The 19,584-nt window shown below is 42.3% G+C and overlaps 1 protein-coding gene across 1 annotated transcript in view; it reads right to left on the reverse strand.

Moving 5' to 3' along the window:
- Positions 1–11,648: 11,648 nt before the first annotated feature.
- FOXO1 (forkhead box O1) overlaps positions 11,649–19,584 on the reverse strand; it is a 111,078-nt gene continuing 103,142 nt past the window's right edge. The window contains exons 2-3 of the mRNA XM_054719769.1: positions 15,438–16,793; positions 11,649–14,979 (exon numbers count right to left, since the gene is read on the reverse strand). Coding sequence (XP_054575744.1) covers positions 15,456–16,793 — 1,338 coding nt within the window. The 3' untranslated portion in view covers positions 11,649–14,979; positions 15,438–15,455. The remainder of the gene's footprint in view (positions 14,980–15,437; positions 16,794–19,584) is intronic.

Raw genomic sequence — 19,584 nt, forward strand, 5'->3', positions numbered from 1 at the left:
ACAGACATTAGTGTGGTGAAGGCCTGGGGGGAGAGGATGCCGGGTGGAGGGTGTCAATGGAGGAGAAAAAACAAAGGAAACATCTGTAATATTATTAACAATAAAGATAAATTTTAAAAAAAGAAAATACAATTTGCACAATTCAAACTGTGGGGCACTCTACAAGACAAATCACCCAGTTTCTTCAAAAGAGTACAAAATAAAAAGATTCTTAGATACATATTAAAAGTTGCAATAGCCAAGCTGGTATGGCTCACTGGTTGTACACTGACCTATGAACCAGGAAGTCATGGTTCAATTCCCAGTCAGGGTACATGCCTAGGTTTTGGGCTCGGTCACTAGTGGGGAGCATGCAGGAGGCAACCAATCAATGATTCTCTCTCATCATTGATGTTTCTCTCTCTCTATCTCTCTCCCTTCCTCTCTGAAATCAATAAAAATATATTGGGGGGGGGTGCAATATATAAATGTTACTTGGATTCTGACTTGAATATACAAACTAAAAAAAATTACAAAAGAATTGAGAATATTTGAACATTGTGCTGAATGGATATTTGATATTAAGAATTTTTTATTCTTTATGCATGATGATGGTATTGTACTTAAGTTTTTGGTGTAGTTGTTGATCTCATAAATAAATAGCAAAGTGATTAAAAGAAAACATAAGAGAATGCAGCAGTAGGTAAAGATTTATTGGTGAAGGCACAGAAAGCACAAACTATAAAAGGAAAAATGAATTGAACTTGATCAAAACCTAAAAGTACTATTCATCAAAAGATAATATCAAGAAAATAAATAAGTAGCAGATTGGGAGAAATATGTGCAACAACTTTATCTGGGATGGATAGATAGATAGACAAACAGATAGATATAGGACAATACCTATATCTTGTACCTGGAATATATAAAGACTTCCTACACCTCAATAATAATGACAAACAATCCAATTTAAAAAAAAGATAAAATAGCTCTGGCTGGTGTGGCTCAGTTGGTTGGAGCATTGGCCCATGCACAGAAGGATCGCAGGTTCAATTCTAGGTCAGAGCACATACCCAGATTGTAGTTTTGATGCCCAGTTGTGGCGAATATAGGAGGCAACCAACCGATCAGTGTTTCTCTCTCAGATCAATGTTTTTCTCTGAGTGTTTCTCTCTCAGATCAATGTTTTTTTCTCTCTCTCCCCCGTTCCTTCCTCTCTATAAAATCAATTTTTTTAAAAAAAGCTATGTTCTTAAAAAAAGAAAGATGAAAAATACTAAATTTTGGAGAGAATGTGGAACAACCAGAAGTATCATATATTGCTGGTGGGAGTGTTGCAATGGAACAACCACTTTTGGAAAACTATCTGGCATTTTTTAAAAAGTTAAATATACCAATACCCTATAATTCCATGCCTAGGTATTTACTCAAGAGAAATAAAAGTTTATGTCCACAAAAAAACAAAAAAACTTATACAAGAATATTTACAGCAGCTTTATTCATACTAGTCAAAAACTGAAAACAGCCCAGATGTCCATTAACCAAGTGGCAAATCCATACAATAAAATATTACTCAAAAATAAAATACTTATTCAAAAAATGAAAATACTACCAGTATTTTTGCTGATATGAACAACAACATAAATGGATTTCAAAAACAATACTGAGTGGAAGAAGCCAGGAGCAAAAAAGTACAGTTTATGACCCATTGATATGAATTCTAGAATAGGCAAAAATAGCAAGTAGCAGATTGCTTCTCCATGTAGGGCTGAGAAGGGGCACAAGAGAAGAAATGATAAAAATATGAGGCATTGCCGAAACCGGTTTGGCTCTGTGGATAGAGCATCGGTCTTCGGACTGAAAGGTCACAGGTTCGATTCCGGTCAAGGGCATGTACATTGGTTGCGGGCACATCCCCGGTAGGGGGCGTGCAGGAGGCAGCTGGTAGCTTTCTATCCCTCTCCCTTCCTCTCTGTAAAAAATCAATAAAATATATTAAAAAAAAAAAAAAGACACAGCATTCCATTTAAAAAAAAAAAATATGAGGCATCTTAATTTGCAAAGGTCAAGCTAACTGAATGGTCCACTTAAGTTCTGAAGATCTGAATGTATGTAAATTACGAGTCACTGAAAATATTTTAAACTTAAAAGGATTCTTATTTATATAATTTTACATGTACACACATACAAACATATTTTTTAACAGATGAAGTTATGATATCTGGGGTTTTCTTTAAGTAACGCAGTGTTAAGGGTAAATATATATGAAACGAGTTTGACCATGAGTTGATAGTTATTTAACCTGGGTGATGAGTATATGGAGGCCCATTATACTTTTTATTCTTCCTACTTTGCTTATGTTTAAAATTTTGCATGATAAAGAGCTAGTGAGAAAGAAGAGAGAGGGAGGAAAGAAGGGAAAGAGAAAAGGACAAAGTGTTCAATAGCAGAGATACAGCCCTGAGGACTTCTCTGGATAACAACTTGGCTCAGCCACAGATAGTCCTGTGATGACCCTGAGTCATCAGAAAAGGTCAGGTGGAACTGGATATGTTTTTTGTTGTTGTTGTTTGTTTTTTGGGGTGTTTTTATTTGCAACAGATATCAATGTCCTACTTCTGAGGTCACTTATCAAACAAAACAGAAAAAATCCAGACAGCCACAGGAGCAGCGACTTCCAGTGATCCAGAAAGTTTCCTATTGTGGAGCCGAGCTCAGCCTGAGGACACCACCCAAATGAAGTGTCAATGCATTCGCATCAGGGAGTGTGTGACCTGCCCCAGGCAGCTCAGACCAGCCGCCGATCCTCAGCAGGGTTGGAAGAGGCTCCCTACCCTGGAGCTGCAACAGGTTTGGCCCAGGAGCAAGGCGGTGCCTGCCCAGCCTGGACACAGAGCTCTCCATGTGGTAAGCTCATCTCAGAGGAATACTGGGTCCAGCTTATGTTTCCTCAAAGATCTTACAAGATGAACTGCTTCTCTCCCACAGCTATTAAAAAAAAAAAAAAAAAAAAAAGCCTCATTTCCAATGGAAAACAGACCCATCAGGGACTGACTTATTTTCCTCAGACCTGGGTGCATTTAGCAGGTCTGTCTCTTGGCTCCAGCTGCCTCGTGGCGCCCCGCGTGTTATTCAGGGATTGCCCCTCGTGCTGGAGAGGCCAAACCAGGCCTCAATTTGTAAGCACCTAGAGGACAGGACAGTCTGTTTAACCAGTTTGCTCAGCAGTCACAGCAGGTTAGGCAGGTAAAGGTTCCGATGAATGATGGAAATGTTGAAGTTTCAGAGCCAGTTCTCAGCCCAGTATTTTTCTGATGCAAGCAGCTATTTTTAAAGAATACTCCCCAGCACCTGTCTGGTAAACCTCACCACAGGTCTGAAGAGAGGAGACCAAAAGCTTCAGAAGGATGGATAATATGTCTGTCACCAAGAAGCCCTTGCACTCTGCAGAGGACCTGGTACACAGTAAGTGCTCAGTAGATGCTCAATTGTTGAATGAATGAATGAATGAATGGGTGGATGGAATGAACGAATAGCAGCAAAAGTTACAGCATCTCCACAAACTGGTGGTGGTTCTCAAACTTGTGGCCATAAAAATCAGCTGGGCCCTAGCTAGTTTGACTCAGAGGATAGAGCATCGGCCTGAGGACTGAAGAGTCCCAGGTTCGATTCCAGTCCATGGCACATGCCCTGTTTGCAGGCTCGATCCCCAGTGGGAGGCGTGCAGGAGGCAGCCCATCAGTGAGTCTCCTCATTGATGTTTCTATCTCTCTCTCCCTCTCCCTTCCTCTCTGAAATCAGTAAAAATTTTAAAATTAAAAAAAATCAGCTCGGATAGGTAAAATGTGAATAGCTCAGCTGTCACACCCCCACCCCAAATTCTGGGGAGGAGACCTAAAACTGGCATTTTTACAAATCTTCCCAAATAATTCTGTTACCCACAATCAGTAGCTCACACTTTGAGAAACACTGTGTCCCATTTCCTCGGAGTCTCCAGGAAGTGATCTGCCACCCAGAGGACATTTTCCCTTAGAGAGTGGGTCTGCGACGCTCTTTTTAATTCCGAGGGAGATTGAGGCAAATACTTGGTATCCTTTAACAGTGCTACTATAATCAGAGAACCTTTTGAATAAAAAGCCTTTCCTAATAACCCATCCACTTTTCTTAATCATAGTTTTTTCCTCCATAAGTCTTACTTAGAACTGCCCTGGAAAAAACATCAGCTCATTTCACAGAGAAAGACTCTATTCCAACACTTTGTACTGGTCAATGACCAGGCCTGCTGCTTTCAAACTTTTCATATTTGGGACGTTTACTCTCTGGACTCTAAAAGGTGACAGAAAGCCTCTCACCCGCGTTAGCAAGCTCATCCTCCATGGCAGGCCTGGGCTATCTTCCCAAGTGGGGATATCTGAGACAGAGGCAAGCTTCATCTCAAGATGCTTAAATCTTTGAGATCCAACACTTTTTCAAACTTCTTTTTGCTGTTAAGTATGTTAAGAAATTCTAATCCCAGAGGGAGTGTTATTGTCCATATTAAAGACTGAATTTTCATTCATTCAACTCACATCAGTTTCTCTGACAATCAGATGCAGCAAGGGAAAAATGACTGGGTTTTGAGCCAATTCTTTGAGCAAAGAAAGGTAACTCAAACTCCAAAAGTATTGCACAATATAATACCCAATCCTGGAAATATTCTGAAGCCTTTTTTTAGTTACCCAGAAATGACAAAGGAAATTATTTACTCCAGGAAGGCTTGCAGATTGGTGTGGCTGAGGGATCCAAGAATGCATTTTTCTTATGTCTTCCTCCCTAGTCCTTTCCTGCCAGTAACCATGTGACAACAGAATTACTGCTAGTCATCTATTTTTTTAATCATGTGATTTTCTTCAAAAGACAAGGACAATTGTTGTCCCCCCCAAAAAAGGCACATGATGGTTACATGAGATTCCATACAGCTGTTAAATGCTTCCAGCCATCTAGGGTTTTGAAAATTATTCATGCTTATAATAAAATACCGATTAAGACAGAAAAAGGGAGTTATAAGGGAGCTGGAACCTTAAAGATAATACTAATTTAAAATATAGACCTTAGAACTTTTGAGATCTCATAAGACACATTTACAAGAATAAATAAAATTTTCTAGTCAGGGTACATTTTATCACAACTTCACAAGAATTTCTAAACAAAATTGCCTGACTTAAGGCAATGTCTCCTTTTTACCAAGTCATTGTTTTGGTAGGTGTGGTGACTTGAACTAGGGAAAAAAAATTTGTCTTGTAAAGAAGAAGAATTACTTCCTTTCAAAATAATATTTAATTTAAAAAATTTGAATATTTCAAATTAATTTCAAAATAATGTTTAAAAACCAGAATGCAAAATCCACATATTTTATCCAATCCCATTTGGAGACAACCCAATGACACAACATTAAAGCAGTTACAAATGACAAAGTTTATGTCTTTCTCAGATTAATATTCTGTGAAAGCAAATCAGCAACTATCTAAGAGTTCCAACTGCCTTTTCTTAAAAACTGTCTCCCCACCCCCTTTTTAAACTATTTACAGATTGGCACACCCTGTTTCTATAGGCATGCAACCCTTCAGGTGAGCTAATAAACTGGCATTTCAGACTTGTTAATTTGGGAGGTAGGAGCTAAGTCAGAGGAGCTGGTTCTGGCCTCTGAGCCCAGAGGAGCTATATGGAAGGAGGATTATGCGGCCTGTGGGGATGGCTGGCTAGAAGGAAAGCCAATAATTTCTTTTAGGCATTTCATCACTGGCCATATCCCCTCTCTTGCCTTTGAACTTTCCTTGGTCGAATAAACAGAAGAGCAGCTCCAGACTTGTCAAAATACCTTGGACTTCTTGGTGCTTTTAATTTGTTGGAATGTTGGCAGGCGCAGACTGGCTCACCCAAGAGGAATGCCTTTGGCTGTATCCAGTGGTCAAGGGCACTGGCCAGTTGCTTTATGCTCACTGGGAGTTTGGTGATGACCCAAATTAGTCAAGCCTGGCTCTGAACTTCTCAAGTAGGATGGCCACAGGGCTGCCTTGGGAAGACTATTGAGAATTATTATTATTTGGCTACATGCCTGTATGTGGAAAAGGAGGCCTGAAACTCATCTTGTCCACACGTGCAAATAACTACTCCGATACCAGGGCCTGGGGCAAGTTTGAAGAATAGAGGAAGGTTTTGAGCTGTACCTTGTTGATAAGGAAAGGAGGAGAAAGGCATTCCAGACAAATAAAACTTCCAGCACATAAAAAGGCTGGAGTCATAAAAGCGTGTGACGTAAGGTGGAGGAGACAAGAATGTAATGGAAGGTAGGGAAGGACCTTGTATGCCACAGATAAAACTTTAATCTATGTTATTTAGACACCAGGCTAACATTTCTTGAGAAGAATAACCCTCCAGAAAGAGAGAGCTTCTTCCAGAGGGGCTCGAGTTCTATTACCCACTGGGGTTCTTGGTATGTCCACTGAGAGGTGAGGGATCTAAGAAGTAATTAACTGAGAAGTAGTCATTTGCCGGTAGGGTGAACATGTAATTAATTCACCACTCAAACCCAAACACTTCAGAGTGACAAGAGCATCTGTTAACAATTATGCTGGACACAATTTGTCCAAGTCTCTCTTGGACACAACAAAACGTTTGGTCACCCCTTTTCTTCAGCCCTTTCTATGTACTAGGCATTGCAATAGGGTCATAACTCAGGTCATTCATTCACCCAATAACTCCATTAACTAAGTGTATTTCCATTTGACAAACCATGATGAGTATCGAAAGTATAACGGGCATCCTTTTGCATTCTTTTTCCAACTCCAGAATCTTCCTCTTCCATACTCATGTTTAAAAAAAACCTCTGATCCTGCTTAGGACATCCAGCTACTTCACTGTATACCGTTCCCAGTCACACCTACCTGCAACCTGCCTCCTAGTTCTCCCCAAATTAAGGCTTTGACATTGAATTTGAGACTTCCTCTCCAAACCTCACTACTTCCCAGTCACCTGCTGCTGTGACCACAGCCTGGACCTTGCCACTTCCTGTTCTCACTCCTTTATTTCCATTCCACCTGTTCCTCTACATCACCCAAACCACCAGTCCTTTAATGCCATGCTGTGCTGGTAAATGTTTTACCTCTCTGTGGGAAAGTAATGCATGCCTGTATATATGTACAAACATTCATTACATATTTATTGATAAAAGGGATGTGACAATAATAAAATATACAATATTCTGTGAATTCAATCAGGCCAATTGATTCTCATAGATGCTTTCATTGATTTTTGCCAAACTCTTTTATCTGTAGCCAACATATGGTAGTGGTGGCAATTCTGCCAGGATTTAACAAATGGACTTATATATCCCAACCCACTTTCTTTTTTTCTCAATACATTTATTTTCTCAACAAATTTAACTGACATCACCCTTGTACAAACTACATTAAACTGAAATTGTTTCGCTTCAGTACTAACAGTAGCGCACCATTATACAACAGGTCCTCGAATAACGTTGTTTTGTTATAATGTTGACGAGATGCTGTAGGAACTTAAGTCTTATATAACTAGCCTATGGTAAAATCAGCTCATTAATATTATATGCCATTTTGCTTAAAGTCGCAGAACCTATCAACGATGCTAAGTGAGGACTTACTGTATGGCTGTCCCACCAGAGATAAAACCAACGTAAATACTTCAAGAGCAGAAAAGAGTAATAGTACATTAGATTATGGTTTTGAGTATTTACTACTCTTGGTTTTTTTAAATATATTTTTATAGATTTCAGAGAGGAAGAGAGAGGGAGAGAGATAGAAACATGGATGAGAGAGAATCATTGATCGGCTGCCTTCTACACGCCCCTTAACTGGGGATTGAGCGTGCAATCCAGGCATGTGCCCTTGACAGGAATCAAACCCAGGATCCTTAAAGTCCTCAACCTGATGCACTATCCACTTAGTCAAATCAGCTGGGGCTACCTTTGCTTTTAAAATATGACTTATTTATGAACCGGCCAACTGGGTTCCAACACACCACTGTAGCCTCCTCAACATTACTAGTAGTATTTTCCTCTCCTCTGCCCATATTTTACAGGTCAGCCTAAAAAGGACACATGGAGTTGGCATCCTCCACAGTCTACTAAGTAAACATGACTAGGGTGAGGTCTAGGTCATCTGAAATGTCTCTAAATTTTCTTAGTATGGGTCCACAAAGAGCTTCTTGGGGAACAAATATCACACCTAATTTGTATTAGGCATATAGGGGTAGCAAAGTAGGTATACAGTTCTGAGTTCTCAAAAGTTTATTCTTGTATTATTATTTATTAACTAGAGGCCCGGTGCACAGATTCGTGCATGGGTGGGGTCCCTCAGCCTGGCCTGCGCCCTATCACAATCCAGGACCCCTCAGGGGATGTCAGACTGCAGGGTTTCAGCCCGATTCCCGCAGTCCCGGCCTGCAGGGATCAGGTTGAAACCTGGCAGTCCGACATCCCCCCAAGGAATGTAGCAGTGCCGAAGTGGCAGGGGCTGGGCACATTTCCGCTGTCGCTCATCCTGGACCTGCTGTGCCTGCTGCAACCGTCCAGTAGCACTGCAGCTGTGCTCACCAGCCATGAGCCTGGCTTCTGGCTGAGTGGCGCTCCCGCGTTGAGCGTCTGCCCCCTGGTGATCATAGCAACTGGTCGTTCCAGTCGTTCTGTCATACAGTCGCTTAGGCTTTTATATATATAGATGGCTGTTTATTTGTATTACAACTATAAACCTACTTTTGCCCACCCCTGTATAATAGGTTTACAACTTGCTAAATACCTATAGAATACCAAGAAAAGAGAGGCCTACCATCTCTCTTGGAGTTTAGGCCTGCTCAACTGTCTACATACTCCCAGGCTTAAGAGCTAAAGGCTGCACATGAGAATGCAGAAAAATGATGAAAGTGAACCGAGCAGCTCTCCCACGTATGCTGCAGGGACAGGCTGACTGTCCAGAAGCCCCATGAAGGAAACAAATCTCCAAGGGCTACTATTACCTATGCTGACACTATTAATCTGTACACAGGAAGCCATTTGCAGACATTACCTCATCCTCTAATCTCACATCTAACCAAGTAACAGAAGTTATCCTCTCCTCAACTTCCCTTGTGAGGAGATCATGGCCCAAGCATCAGAACAACTCATGGCTTTGCTAAAACCCGTGTCCATGCCACCAGCATGGATTAAGCAGTGGGCATCTCTGGCTTGTTCTGGAACCAAGCACTAAAATGCAAAATGGACCCCACCTCTATCTCAATTCATCAGAGGATGAAAAATCTAGTTTAAAGTGGCCCACTGCGAGCTCTATTCTAAGCAGTTGTCTCATCTCAGATCATATTTCTGGGGTAATTTCAGACCTGCTACAACCCCAAGAATGTTTACAGAAACTCTAGCAAATATAAGAATCCCACATGGCTCCTAGGCTACTATCCTAGGTAAGCTTTACGTTTCATAGGAATTCTGCAAATTGATTGTCTAGGATTGGAGATCATGGAAAGAATGAGATGTAAATAATGAATAACAAGCCCTCATAATGTTGCATTCTTTCTTCCTAGAGGATGTAAATCTCTACATAACACCAGTGGCTCCAAGTGCAAATAAGACTTTCACTTTTGGAAGACGTGAACTTGATAAAGGTACTAATGCCAAGATATTTCATTTAGCCTTTCAGTTCATGGGGGAATGGGGAGGAGGGGAAGACAGTGTCCTGCCACCAGCCGAGCAAAGAAAAGTTGGCCCCAACCTCCTTTTTCCCTTCTTCCTGTAACAGGTGAGTCTCTTTTCATGATGGAGCTTCCTCCTCCCTCGGCCATATTGCCAAAGCAAGGGGGCTGGGTGCACAGAAAGCCGCCTCTCCCGGCCACCTGCAACAACTTAAAGCTTCTTTTGAACTTCTTTATGGCCTGGCCACTCTGCAGCTTCCTCCAGTCAAAAGGTACCTCAGCTGTCTCTATTTCACATCGGATTCCCTACTACCACCCAGCACTGCCTGCCTTCCTCCTTCCTTCATGCCAGCATGCACCTCCATTTCCATTCCCAGAAACTTCACCCATTTGCCAGTTACTTAAACTGAGTCCATGTATTTCAGTTATCACCAGTATCAAAAATAAGAAATTAGTAGAATAAGGAAACTTCTAGGAACACACCCTCATTTTAGAGGCCCAGCCCAAATACAGGCTCACAGCCCCAGTAGGAGCAGTAACAGATACAATGTGTGACACCAACTACTTCAACTGCCACTTCGTGTGATTTTATCTTGGAACAGCCTTCCACTTACCTAACCTACACCGACTAGTCTAAGTTTAACTAGCATCATCATTGTCAGGTCAGCTCCAACATGGAGAAACAATAGCCAGGGCAAAGTCCTTGTGTGTGGCTGGTTCACAGGTCAAGAAATAATCCTAGGTACACATCCTGATTACAGCAGGGGCTTAGATACTGTCCAAGGAAGAAATTCTCTCCCTCTCCGGTCAGCTCCACCCATGGAATCTGCTAGGAAAACCTTCCTTCTGTGTTGCTTCCTTTTATCAAGTGATGTAAAACTTGGAAACTGCTCTCAGTAAGTGACATTGGATGCATGATTTTCTGCATATGCACAGAGGGCTATGAAAGGAGCCCGCTCGTTTGATCATGGCAATACCATCGTGCCTTTCTGCATTTGGACGACATCAGCCGTTTGCAAAGTGAGCTGTGCACGAGCCAGGGTTTGGGAGTTGATGGTTTTCATCAGTTCTACACTCTACTCTGGGCTTCTATCATGTCTTTTAAAGAAAGGATTACATTGCTGGAAGGTGGAGGCTGAAGGACCTGAAGGCTGAACTGATCTTCTGGTGTCTAAACAGATGAACATGAGAATAACCTATTTCCTGGTTGCTACTCCGACTCATTTGGACGTTTACTTGCCTGGTGAGAGAAGCTAAGAGACTGGCCTTCGTCCTGGTTTAAAAAAGCATTTTAATCATCATTTATTTAATCCTAGCTCATTCCTCGGGACATCTGTGAAAACAGCAATTTTACAAAACCTCCCATTTGCAGCCACTTAAAAGCAACGCTCCTCCTTCAGAAAGGTGTGCGGTGGTGACGGGAGCACGTGGCCTTGGAAAGCCATTCCTTCCACACCCCCCGTGCCTGCTCGGCGACTCCCCAAACAGGACCCTCCTAACGTGCCCGTTATGTGCTTTCACCTTCACCACCGTCTGTTCTGACAAGAGACTTAACTGCCCAGTAATTATTGTACCAGATTGTGGTTTCAGACTTTCCAAGGATGAAGTACCTACACTCTAGGGCAGTGATGGGCAACCTTTTGAGCTTGGTGTGTCAAACTTTGCCAAAAAACTGAGCATAACTCGGGTAGTGTGTCACTTTGAGGAAAAAACATTATTTCACAAATGTTTCATCCTCAGGAGCAGCAAATGTTTCATCCTCGGCATGCGGCCACGTGTCATCAGAAATGGCTACGCGTGTCAGTGCTGACACGCGTGTCATAGGTTCGCCATCACTGCTCTGGGGTTATCAGGGATTTTACTTATTCTTAACTCTAGGGGGCTATTGTCTGATCAGAGACTGTTTCCCCACCCTCCAAAGGAAATACCAGATTTGAATAAACCATGGCACTGTGGCTTAAAAGATTTAACTCAAATGATAGCAAAACATTTTTTAATACTAATAAAGAGCTTATTCTGCACAATTAGGAAAGAAAGACACCAAACCATTTAAACACAACGTATGTACATTTATGGCTTTATACAGTAATAGCAAAGATTGTTCTTGTGTCTGTAGTACATCAGCATCATCAGGCACTTCTCAGAGTATTGGAACAGGAACATGGAATCCATGGAATCTGCACTGTTACTAAACTCAAGTAGCAAAACGCAGGAGAGCATGACTACGTCCTGACAGGACTCACATGGCCACACCTGGCCACACTGCCAGGCTGGGCACCGCCCTCAAGGAGGAGGCCAAGAGTCACGCCCAGCAGCTTTGTTTGCATAAACCACATTGCGTCTCTCTACTGAATGATTACTCCCAAACTAAAACCAAAAGAGAAACTTCTCATTTAAAAGTCAGTTATAAATTAAGAACTCTTAAGAGCTGGGTGTAAAAATTTCGTGGGGGATGGGAGCATGAACCCAGCAGCTGAGCAAGGGTAAATGTATACCTTTGGAGAACCGTTTCCATTTCAAGCGTCTTCTCTTCTTGGGACGTCCCACTGACTCACTGCTTGCTGGGATGTAACATTTGCTAATTAATTTAGACTGGCGGTTTGTCAAGGCAGAACTTTCCATGTAATATGTCTATTACCTAAATATATTGCATACGCCTATATTACAGAAACAATACTTTATATTTAAAATTATTTGAATAGCTCTATAATACAATATGCTTTTAATAACAGTACAAACCAAGGAAAATAAATCAAACAAGGCTGCATAGGTGATACCATTTGCACATTTCACAAAGCAATCATGTACAATAACTGATAGACTAATTACTCTAGAAAGTCAGTATTTGTACAGAAAAAGAATCACCAGAGGGTCACATAATGTTTTCAAAATAGACGAGGTGCCTTTCACTGGAGTTCATTGTACCCCAGAGAGCTAGCTACCCAGGATTCATGTCAGAATTTCAACATAAAGAAAAAAATTGAAAGGAAAAAAAAGGTATTTCACAGATGTGGGAGGAAGAAACATCATTTTTAAAGTCACACTGTGAAGCAGAAAGATGCTAATAGCGATGCTAGCGGTCGCTGTCGCTGAGGCTCCTGTGTAATGGCATGGGAGGAGAAGTGGTAGCAGTGGTAACAGAAACACGAGTACTCTGCACCAACAGGTTCTGTTCCATATGCAGGAGGCTCTGCTGAGAGGCACTAGGATATCTAAAACCAGACATATTTTGGAGTGTCCAACAATGAAGATAGCTAGATAGGTGGTTGTTCAATGAATTTCCAAAATAGAAGTTATAGTGGGCGGCTTACCATAGAGCTGGCCTCCTATAGGAAATCTATCAGGGACACTTATATTCTTGTTAAACATGTAGGAAAAACCAAGCCAACAGAGATGCAATTCACAGACAAGACAAAGCAAATGTGATCTGGGCCAAGTACATAGAAATCAGAACCTTCTCCGGCAGGCAAGAGGAACATTTTTGTTCAGCTGTTCATTTTATTTTGCTGACTTCAGGCATCCACACGACTTGAAAATACCAACACTGTAGGTGGGACACAAAGCCAATTGAGTTGTCAGTTAAAGGTAATTGGAAAATACTAAAACCTAATGATCAGAATTATAGTTTAGGTTGCTAAAGGCTAAAGAAATCCTTATCCTATGCAAAGGCCTTTTAAAAGAATTCAAATATACAACGTATACCTGGTTTGTTGATTTTCAAATTAATTGCCCCAGTTTTTAAACAGGCTCTTTCCTATTTGGTAGCCATCTGTACTCATGAACACAAAGCATCCTACAAATCACTGAAGTCACATTTCTAAATCCCCCGCCTTTGACTTACTCTCTCCATAGTGTGCTATGTAATCTGCAAGACAGAGGGAAAGAACCATGAAGTGTGAGTGTTAACATACCCCTTCAAGGCAGAACTACAACCCAACCTCCACCTAGACCAACACAGAAGCACAGAATTATGAGGGGAAACATTTGTTGAAGCTCAACTTAAAATGGCTGTTGATTAAAAGCCCCAGTTTGAGAAAGGAGTACTGTGTTAGATGCAGAGCTCCCTTCCTGACCTACAAACATCACAAGGCCTCCCAGGAGTAACTGCCACGACGAGCAGACAGGTATCTATAGAAGACTCAATGCTATGCAGTATGCTTAGTTCACAGAGTAATAGCAGATATGATTTCTTTAAAATACATACATAAAAACCTATCAAGTTCTCCTAAACATGAAACGTAAAATGTCCTTAAACTGTACATCACTCTCCTGCCAAAATAGGGCCAGAAACATTGAGTATGCAAGTACTAATTACAATGATTTTAAGATTAGTCAGAAACATCACCAAGCAGCATCCCAAAGTGTACAAACCAGTTAAGCACGTACAAAATTAGTACTAATCCAGTTAGAATACAAAATGAAAATTATGGATGCTGTCTCAAATATCTGGAATTCTACAAATTTACAAGTACACTGTAACAAAGTATACTCTAGGTTTAAGAAAACATTACAGTTCAATATCTATTCCAAAAATGATCTCAAGTCCCAACAATAACATCAAAAATCATTTATCTGGAAATTAGAACCATTTATATGTTTGTACAAATTTGCAAATAACAAAATAGACAACAAAAAATAGAAAAGACCTGTACAAGGCTGGTGTTTACTCTGTTTTTGTTTTTTGTTTTTTCAAAAGAGTTTGACAAGTCCATTAATTCAGCAGATTGATGACAGATTACTGGTTCTCATGTGAATTATGTGGCGAAATGAACAGGTTCAAAGCTGTTCAACGAAGGTGCAGAATGGAGAGCTTGGTTCTCTGTGACTCATCAGTTCAGCGGAACACAGGTAGTACAAACAGAAGTTTAACTTACCAAGGACAGGAGACCATCACAGTATTACAAAAAGAGTATAAACTTTCCTTGGACCAAATGGATATTTAAAAAAACAAAACACACACAAATACAATTCTGTAGCTACTGCTTATATACAAAACTTGAAAGCACACCAGGATCTGAAAGTCTTTTCTGCAGTTGCATGGTGTAGTGAGTTTGGCACTTGATTGTAATGAAATTTCCAATGGCACAGTCCTTATCTACAGCAGCACATAACCTGCAAACGCTGGGCAAACATCCTGTACAGGAAAAGTGTCTTTGCTGCCAAGTCTGACGAAAGAAAAATAAAATAAAAAAGATTTTTGGTGTGTGTTTTTTTAAATCAAGAAAATGAAAAGATGGGATGAAGGACATCTTTGGACTTCTTCTCAGTTCCTGCTGTCAGACAATCTGAAGTACTTTTAAGTATAGCCTAAGGGAAAAAACAAACACACACAAAATAAAAAATATCCAAATTAAAATCAATGCAACTTAACATGTTGGAGTGACAGACATACTGGGGGAAGGGGAAATGGCTAGAGCTTTCTCAAACAGCTCTGAAATCATTCAATGGGGGAAATTCCACTTAAAAAGCCCTTCAGCATTTGATTTATATTAAATGTATTCATTTATTGAAGAGCGACTGAAAAGATGCAGCCATCTAACCGTTAAAATCTTTACAGCAGTTACAGGAACGTTCTGTGTTTAAACTCAAAAGGAAAATTTATAAGCTATAAAAAGGGTGAAGAATGAATAATAAAAGATACCTCTCTGCAAGAGGTAGCTGGTTGACCTTTAAAAAGTCTTAACCATGGAAGACAGATGGCAAGTTACAGTATTCCTCTCTTTTAAGTTCTGTCTGCAGGTCTTCTGATAGCGGGGCCATCTTACCTGCTCAGTAACGCACTCTCAGCCTGACACCCAGCTGTGTGTTGTCGTCTTGACACTATGTGGGAAGCTTTGGTTGGGCAACACATTGTCAAAATTAAAATCCAAAGTGTCTCCATCCATGAGGTCGTTCCGAATGATGGACTCCATGTCACAGTCCAGGCGCTCAATAAACATGCCGTCCAAGTCGCTCGGGAGCTTCTCCTGGTGGAGGATGCCCATCCTGCCATAGCCGTTGCAGCTGCTCAGGGAAGAGTAGCCGCCAAGGGCGCTCATCTGCACGGGGTGAGGCGGAGGCACTGGAAGAGCGGTCTTCACCGGGGCCAGGCGGCTCATAGCCGAGGTGTGGGGCATGGTGTTCACTGCGTGGGGCAAGGCACGGCCATTAACTGCAGAGGTTGGCTGGGCGTGTCCAGGGTGGGAATGGGAGCTGGGGTTCAGCATTTTGTTATGAGATGCCTGGCTGCCGTAGCTTGGCATGACCGAATTAGGGCCCATCAACACATTTTGGCCCAGGGCCCTACTGTTAGGCGGAGCCACCCCAGGATCAACGGGTGCCATAATGTCATTATGGGGAGGAGAGTCAGAAGTAAGTAACTCCTTCAAGAGTCCTGGTGCACAATTATACTGATTCATTCCTCCATAGCTCGATTTATTGTCCTGAAGTGTTTGCATTGACATCTGGGGCAAGGGGCTCATGCTGGATTGGCCATAGGTATATTTTTGGTAGTTTGGGCTGGGTGAATTCAGGCTGGTGTTTGGCGGTGCAAACGAGTAGCATGGTGTCTGTTGCATCATGGCACCAGGTGAAGACTGGGTTGAAACAGTTAATGACGGTGGTGATGACAGGAGGTTGAGATTATCCAAAAGGTTTTCCATGTTTTCAGGATTGCTTATCTCTGACAGACTGGGCAGAGTAGAAGCCATCTTTGCAGCGGAGGGTGGGTACACCATTGAATGCACATCACCATCTCCAAGATCATCCTGTTCAGTCATAATGGGAGACAGTCTCCCACTAATAGTACTAGCATTTGAGCTAGTTCGAGGGCGAAATGTATTCCAGTTATCAAAGTCGTCATTGCTGTGAGAACCAGGGCTGGCAGGCCACTTAGAGAACTGAGACCCCGGGCTGTCCCCGGCACCCTCTGGACCAGACTGGAGGGATGCTTTTTTCTTGGCGGCTCGGCCTCGGCTCTTAGAAAATTTACTGTTGTTGTCCATGGACGCAGCTCTTCTCCTGGGGGATTTTCCACTCTTGCCTCCTTCTGGGTTGAGCATCCACCAAGAACTTTTTCCAGTTCCTTCATTCTGCACACGGATGAACTTGCTGTGCAGTGACAGATTATGACGAATTGAATTCTGTAAAGCAAAAACATCATGTTAGAAATATAGTACTTCTCCAACTACATGGAAGTACAGATTTCAACCCATACGGTCGGAGTGGTTCTGAACCCCACTATAAAAGAGTTCACACGGTAGAAGAAAAATATTATCTTATCTTAAAAGTAAAATCTGTACCTTAATGAGGGAACAAAATTAAATACTCATTATTATAAATACCTCCTTTTATATAAGTATATTTTATAGGGGAATTACAAAAACTGGTTTTAAAACCACTTACATTTTGTTTACAGTCAGTGCTATGCAAATAGTACTTCCTAACTAAGTGCTATAAAAACTCTTTCCACTCTATTATCCCTAAAACTACTGCCAAGTTCATAAGGTTGCACATATGTCATTTACTCAAAGTGAGAAGTTTTGCATTACCGGGCCTACATGATTATGGAAAATAAATAAATGAAGCAGCATATATTATTAGTCAAAAATTAAAACCCTGAAAACTCTAAGACTTAGATTCATTTAAGCCCGTAATATCCATTAGGCAAATATAGGTGAATATAAGAAAAAAAATGGGTCACTTTTTTTTTTTTAATTTTAGAAAGTTGAACTGCCCTCCATCCCCCAAAGAAAAATTTAAATTCAAGTGTTACTCGCCACCCCTTTCTCCCCAAAATAACCGGTAGTATGCACCAACTAATCCAAGGACACTGCATCAGAAGTTATTCTCTGTCCAAAAAGATAATCTTGGAGAGGGGGATGGCATGGAGAGTACAAATCGCTTGAGGTTTCAACCTGCTAGGTACAGCTCCATGACTGAACTGTGCCAAGTATACTCCTAGGACAATTAGTAGAGAGAAATCAACCTTTTTTGATCATTTAGGTGGCTCTGCTACTTACTGGCTACATAACCGCATGAAATGCCTTGGCCCTTATCTATACATATAAAACCCTAATAAGCAAATAGATCAAACAGGGAACAACGTGCTGACCACCAGGGGGCGTGCGCGGAACATGGCGGGCATCGGCTGCGGCGGGATGGCGGAGCAGGTGAGCAGGGGCACCAGACCAAAGCGGGGCACCAGTCCGCTGGAGCCGCCGCTCGCACCTGCCCCAATCACTCGGCACCATCAGCACGTGGTAGCAGCAGTGGCAGGAGTGGGCTGCCGGCAGACGGGGAACCGGGAGCCACGTGGGAGGGGCTGGGCGGGGACGTGGAGGATGGGCCAAGATGTGCCCCTGTGCCCACCGCAGCCTCACGGCCCACAGTCTCTTTCAAGGTGCACGAATTCATGCACTGGGCCCCGAGTGGTATATAAAATGCTCAGGGGTGTCTGGTACACAGTGAGAGTCACCAAGAAGAATGTATTAGATCCCATCTTTGAAGACACAAGTTTTCACCAGGCTAAGCTCTATTTCCTTCCTCTTATTCACTAGGGTGTGGGTATGAGGTATTACAAACACAAATCCACAACTCCAAACACACAGTGAAGGGAGCTGGAGACAGTCTCAAGTTACAGTAAAAGCAGCAAAGCCGGGCTGCTATCAAGGAAGCCCCAATTTGACTCCCCTACTGGGCTCACAGCAAGATTGCCAGCATCCAGAGAGCTCCTGGGACATACGGGAAAGGAAAAGTGGGCTCCTAAACCGGAGGACTTAGACTTACATCTTTTTGTCCCCAGCACAGGACAGGGCACACAGTAAACTCTCACTACCTGCTCATCGAGCAGTGTCTGTCATCAAGACCCCAATCCCAAGTCCAGGACGAGATTCTCCAAATATCCCAGAACCCTGGGAGCAGGGCTGAGCACATGGCCAGCTGACTGAGCTCCCTAGACCCATCACCCCTCTCCTTGACCATGAAAAGGCCCTGGGGCTGGATTTGTGGTCACCCCAGGATGCAGCCACAATGCCACATCCTCATGCCATCGACATGCCAATCATTGCGCCAGAACAAAGGCAGGACAAGGCTGGAGCTCCAACACAAACCATAAGCTCAACCTTTTTTCTCATTGAAAGAAGGTAGAAAACAAAATGGGGAAATTTTTTTTCACTTTCTTAAAGGAGATTTAAAAGTCAGAGTGAGGCCTTAGCTGGTTTGGCTCAATGGATAGAGCGTTGGCCTGTGGACCCAAGAGTCCCGGGTCTGATTCTGGTCAAGGGCATATGCCCAGGTTGTGAGCTCGATCCCCAGTAGGAGGTGTGCAGGAGGCAGCCAATCAATGATTCTCTCTCATCATTGATGTTCTATCTCTCTCGCCCTCTTCCTTCATCTATGAAATAAATAAAAATATATTAAAAAAAAAAAAAGTCAGTGAGGCCCAACAGTCGGGGCTGAGAAATCCACATCTCAGAATGCCCTCTGTGCTACATTCCACCCAAGGGCTGTGACACAGAAGCTACGTGACAAGCCCTTCTGCCAGGACACACAGAGAGTGGGTCAGAAATGGCCCTGAACAGGGTCTTCAGCCTGGATGGTGGGCAGGTGTGTCAAGTGAATGACAGGGAGTGTTCTTTGTTCCCAAGACTTTCCTCTGCCTTTCCACCTATGGATCTGTCCCGGAACTCAATACTTTCTAAAAGAGGCCAAGTACTATGTTTCCCTGATTCCACTCCCATGACACTCCCTTATGGGAAGGTTTTACACATACACACACGCTCCCACAGCCACAACCTCACCTGCTGGGCAAACCAACACCAGCAAACCAACTTCCAAATTCCTCCTTAAAGAAGCAAGCCTGTCCCTGGGGTAGACCAGAATGGAGTTAAGTACTCTGACCCTGTGACATGTTCTACATGCTCAAAGTCTGGA

This window comes from Eptesicus fuscus, chromosome 8 (assembly GCF_027574615.1).
Source record: "Eptesicus fuscus isolate TK198812 chromosome 8, DD_ASM_mEF_20220401, whole genome shotgun sequence".
Classification (NCBI taxonomy): Eukaryota; Metazoa; Chordata; class Mammalia; order Chiroptera; family Vespertilionidae; genus Eptesicus; species Eptesicus fuscus.